This window comes from Dufourea novaeangliae, unplaced genomic scaffold, assembly GCF_001272555.1.
Source record: "Dufourea novaeangliae isolate 0120121106 unplaced genomic scaffold, ASM127255v1 scaffold124, whole genome shotgun sequence".
Lineage (NCBI taxonomy): Eukaryota > Metazoa > Arthropoda > Insecta > Hymenoptera > Halictidae > Dufourea > Dufourea novaeangliae.
This window is the reverse complement of record NW_015374010.1, coordinates 1,859,284-1,864,718: the sequence shown is the minus strand read 5'-3', so window position 1 is coordinate 1,864,718 and position 5,435 is coordinate 1,859,284. Positions and strand designations below refer to the sequence as shown.

At 41.0% G+C, this 5,435-nt stretch overlaps 1 protein-coding gene across 1 annotated transcript; it reads left to right on the top strand.

Annotated features, from left to right (window-relative positions):
• The first annotated feature begins 1,446 nt into the window (after window positions 1-1,446).
• On the top strand, window positions 1,447-4,984 carry LOC107188326 (hemolymph lipopolysaccharide-binding protein). Its single transcript, XM_015576602.1, has 4 exons — window positions 1,447-1,591; window positions 1,670-1,905; window positions 3,681-4,021; window positions 4,839-4,984. Exons 1-3 carry the CDS (start codon window positions 1,447-1,449, stop codon window positions 3,972-3,974), a joined length of 675 nt encoding a protein of 224 aa, XP_015432088.1. The 3' UTR covers window positions 3,975-4,021; window positions 4,839-4,984.
• Window positions 4,985-5,435: the final 451 nt, after the last annotated feature.

Here is a 5,435-nt window from a genome sequence, read left to right as displayed (position 1 = left end):
AATAAGGTGTATATGTTGAATTTTTAGTAAACAATAATTCTGCATATACAATAAAATTTTTTAACTTTCCCTCTTATTTAACAACTCAAAGGTATGTAATCCCTTAACGATTATAATATACAAAATTGTGTAAGTTCAAAGACGTAATTATATTGTGAATGTTACACGTACGGGAAACTTTTATTTTTGATCGTGACTGTATTATGGCGAGCAGAAGTCATCTGTGTACCATCTGACTTGGGACCACAGTGATTCATTCGGTCTGGACAAGCTACACTTGGTCATCTTCAATAATTTCGTACAGTAAACGTAGCTGGAGTAGATTAGATAAACACCATCGACCGATCCGCGCATGGTAATACTACAACGAACCAGTTATTATCTTCATGTTTCTCTTTCTGCGACAAATTCTTGATAAAGTATCCTCAGAACAATGAGTACGCAATATTTTCTCCCATTCCCACGTTTATAATATATTAGATTGCCGTAAAAGATTTGTTGTCTCTGTACAAAGGCTTTCCCTTAAACAAAGTTATTTATCATGTATTGTTTTAATTCTGATTGTGCTTCTAATTCAGAATTTACATCCTTATTTCAGTACTCCGAAATATCGTCAAATCTTCCTTCCCCCCAATTCATTCAATCTTAAATATTTTACTTTAACAATTCAAACTTCAGTTCGTACTTAATTCACGCTTCAAGATTCCCGTTCAAGTATCACAGATTCGACATTAAAAATCTCTTTGCAGTAGCTTCTATCACAAAGGAACAATAGAAAAAAAACTTCATTTTCAACTCCATTTTGCGAATACACCGAAACCTTTATGTACCAAGCTATCAGAAAAGTTCGATAGTTTAACTTTCGAACAGCTCGTACGATCTCGCGTCCTTGATGCTGCCGAAGAAACGATCTCCGCCGTTTCATTCCGTGCCGTTAAACGTTTCAATAGCAAGATCGAAGTACGATATTTATTATTTTTTTGTATCGTACAATACCCACGATTGCTGTAGTATACTACCTGACCGGGCATATAAAGGTTCAACGTCTCGAAACCAATCAAGAGTCCCCGACCTTCGAGTCAGCCAGCAAGAGCCAGAGTGTAGTAGGTATAAGTCCGATTCGAAAGAGGGATCGGTTTTTGGGCGGGTCTGACTGGTCGTCATTGTCGTTCGGTTAGTCGTCCAAGTTCGTGCCAGCCTGCTCTTCGTCGGTAAACGACACACAGAGGCACACACACCAGGCGCAGCACAAGGGTATCTCCTCAGTCAGTTCCCTCTCTCGATCGCAAGGGCTAAGAAGTACGTGGGTCGCTCCGTTAAATGAGGCGTCCACCGAGGACAAAGGGATTTTAAAGTGAAACAGCGAGAGACAAAAGGCGCCAGTATACCAACGGAAGACTTTTCCTATATTGACACTTGGGGTGGAAAGAGAAGAAGTCGTTAGGGATGTCGACGTTCAGTTTCATCGTTAATTGCATCATCTTGGCAGTTGTCGTCTGCGTTCAGGTGATTGTCGCAGGACCACAAGGCCTTGGAGCGACGCAGAACTCGACGATACTTCCGAGCGAATCGCATTCCGATAATCATAAGGGTAATCATGTACCTTGCACGAAAAACGAGACCAAGCCGACCTGTTATTGTCCTGAACCCTGTCACGGTCCCTGTCCAGATCACAATGAATCGCCGCGGCGTCATCATCGGATTCAGAACCTACTGGTGGACGGTATGATCTGTTCGTGCGAACCTGGAACACGTAGGATACCAGTACGGGACGATTACCTGTTCACGCCGGACATCGGATCGCACAAGTTTCACATGAAACCGACCACATGGAACAACGCGCGGAGGACATGCAGCGAAGAGGGCGGTCATCTGGCTATCGTGAACTCGAAGGCTGAAGCTCAAGTAAGTTCCGATCGTTCGGTTTCGATTCGTTTAACACTTGAACTACCGAAACTATCGGACTGACGGATTGCAGATTTCATATTTTACCAATACTGACATTATAATGGTGGTTTTCGTGGACTTTATGGTGATTTTTAATTTTTAATAGATTATACTGTATTGTACTAATATTATGCAATTCGATTTAGTATACTTTCAATATTGGTAGTTCTAGTGTTAAGGGGTTATATATCTTTGAGTTGTTAAGTAAAAGGGCAAATTAAACAATTTGTTTGCATGTGCAAAATTATTCATTATTACGAGGACATACATATTAGGAATGGTATTTTTATGTTAGACACTGCATTGGGCGTGAAAGATTGTTTCTTTTTTTACGCTGCACCGGAAGTAACCGATAATGTTTATCTATATTCAGTACAAATGTGTAAGGAAAGATTATTTTTTAAATACATGTATAATGTATAGGAAAGTTTGATCCGCGAAATATCTTACTTACCACGTGAACCGATAATACGAGGGAATAATCTTAAACTTGTTTGACATCTAGTGATAAATGTGAGGCTCTCGATAGTGATGACGATACATTTGAATTGTATTGATATTTGGTATCGATTACGACTGTGACGAATATTCGAATAATTCGAATACTCGAATTGCAGTGGAATTCGAATCGTTCGAATATTTCAAAATATTCCAAGTATTCGAAATATTTGATTCTGAATTGTGGATTCTACTGAATAGGTATCTGAACATAATATATTTTATCACACTTTACGTGAAATTCTTTTCACATTGGCTTTTACAATTATTTGTTTTTCAAATTTCTATTCGGTACAATCCGAAACTCGATCACATCTGTTTTTCGAATATTTAAATAATATGAATATTTCATACTATTCAAATATTCAAATAATGCTTCAATATTCAATTAAATTGGAAGTAACAAAATCCAAAAATGAAAATAAATCATTTATTGAAGCAGATATTTACTAAGGCAGATTCTCAGGTAACGATGTAGAAAAGAAATCGACCAATCTGTATTAATCTTTAATACTTTACGAGAAGCTGCATGACTGGTCCATTTTTCTTGCGATCTGTTACATTATGGTAATGCAGCGATGTTATCGAAGTAACGACATTTATGATTTAAGTATAGATACTGAAATATATCGTCACGTTTAATTCGGACATAAAATATCGATATTTGAATTGAAAAGTAAATGTAAAAGTACGGAATGTATCGATACTGTATCGTCCATCACTCAGCTCCCAAAGTAAGACCGCTCCCGTATCGAAATGGGATGTCTCGAGAGAGGAAGACTCGATCACAAAAGGTTAATCCCGCGTAATTCAGCGAACATGCTTCGGGTGGAGGGCGCGCGTTAGCGTAGAAAGAATCAATTTTAAATCGACCGTGTCTAGCTGACGTATCTTAGCCCCTCCTAACCCGAGCTCCTCTTGAATCCAGGGGAAACTGTTCGATTCATTTCGAATTCAATCGACCCTGTCGAGGGAGCGCCCCCCCCCCCACCGTTTCATTCCACGGGCTCTAGCCTCGAATTAACCGTGTCAGCGATTTATATTTCGGCTCTTTGAGCCATCACAGACGCCATTAACGCTCGCGAAACGGGATAGCGAGCCCTGTTGAAAGGGCGATTTATGGTGGGCCTCGATTAAAAGCGTCCGATAGCGTCACTCAGCTCTACTATACCAGCCCACCCACCTGTCCATTTTCTTTCACGTTTTTTTTTTCTTTCTTCTATTCCTTTCTCTAGGTATTAACGAAAATATTCGATCAAGCCGGGCCAGTGATTGGCGCCGCGTTCCCGGACGAGGCATTTCTCGGTATCCACGATCTCTACATGGAGGGCGATTGGGTCACGATTCTCGGGGACCCGCTCGCGAAAACCGGGTACAGCTGGTGGAGTGAAAAGTGGGGCGGACAGCCGGACAACGGGGGTGGTGTACAGAACTGCGGAGCTATCCTGAAGGATGGCAAGCTCGACGACGTCCAGTGCGAGGCGAACTTCCCATTCTTCTGCGAGCTGCCTCTCGTGAATTATATCTAACCCAGGCTCTTGATATATCCTTCCTTTCGCACACCGATGATCACCAGGTCAGAACGAGAATCTCTTAACGACGAACGACGCGAGATGGCGGTGTCACGAATTGACACATTTAAAAAATATGGACAATTTAAAATTGGTCTTATGAAAATTACTTGCAGTTAACGCTGCGTCGAACCACATCGGTTAGGTGTTAAGAGAGTAAAGAGAAAAAAATTCAGTATTGGGAACATTAAAGGTTTGAAATTGTAAGAAACTTCACGTACACAAATATGACCACCAGGCCTGAAAGGATTAATCTATCACGACGGATTTTTTTACGGATTCCTAAATGTTGCCAGACACAACAGACAGGAAATAATAAATTTTACCATTTAAGGGGAAAGTAATTACAAATCGTAGCAACTCGCGGTACCCGTGGGACCGAAGTTAATTATTTGGGTGAATACGGTAATTGTTCGCTGGTCCAGGCTTTTTAAAGTTTCACCCACATGATGGTATATAATTTTACGTTACGAACATTTTACCCTTCCACGCCTACAAATACTCATTTAGAACCGAGGGCAAACACGGTTTGCTCTATGTATACCATAGGGTGAAGTTGTTCGCGACATTTACCGATAAATCGTTTGGACGCGATTTCGTGCATTCGCAGTGTCTATAAATTGCCCGTGTTCCGTCGATTTTGTACCAACCGCTATCCATCTTCGTCGTTAATACGATTTTTCCGGCCCCGAGCCGATCCTCTTTTTCTCTCGTGTTCTTTTTCATACTTTTTTTTTTCCTTTTATTTCCTATCACGTCGCGCCCTGATGCCCGCTATCCCCCACTCCCACCTAGTATTTTTAATGGTGTTTCCACTTACAGGACGAGACGGGAAACTGGTTCTTGAGTGCCTCCAATGTACAGCAAACAACTCGGAAACAAGAGCACAAAAGGCGAAACACACACACACACACACATACAGGGAGTGAGAAAGGGAGGAGCAACGGTTCCCCGGTATCGGTTTTCACACCCACACGGATTGTTATCAGTGCCATATTATTCTTTTGTTGTGATGGAATGAAATAAAAAAAAAGAATAGAATAGAAGAAAAGAAATGAGAATAAACCTGAAAGATTGATAATGGCGGTGTTCGAGAGCATCTTTGTTCCCTCGAACAGGGCGAAGTCCATTTATTCCTCGGTCAATTTATTTTCTAATTAACGTTTCCTCCGGAGAAGCTTTCTAAATATTCCATCCCGCGCACGACGAAATTATATATATATAGACGGAGTTGACGGGACACTTCTCTCTACCACTCGGGGGTCTATTAATTTCAGAGGACCAAGGGAAACGAAGTTAGCCGGTATTTCTTTCTCTCGCGTGACAAAATAAAATATATTTCTCGAAACACACCGACACGTAACCATAGACTTATGAAGATAGACCGCGCGTCCAACGTGAAGAGCTGTCGTCAACATT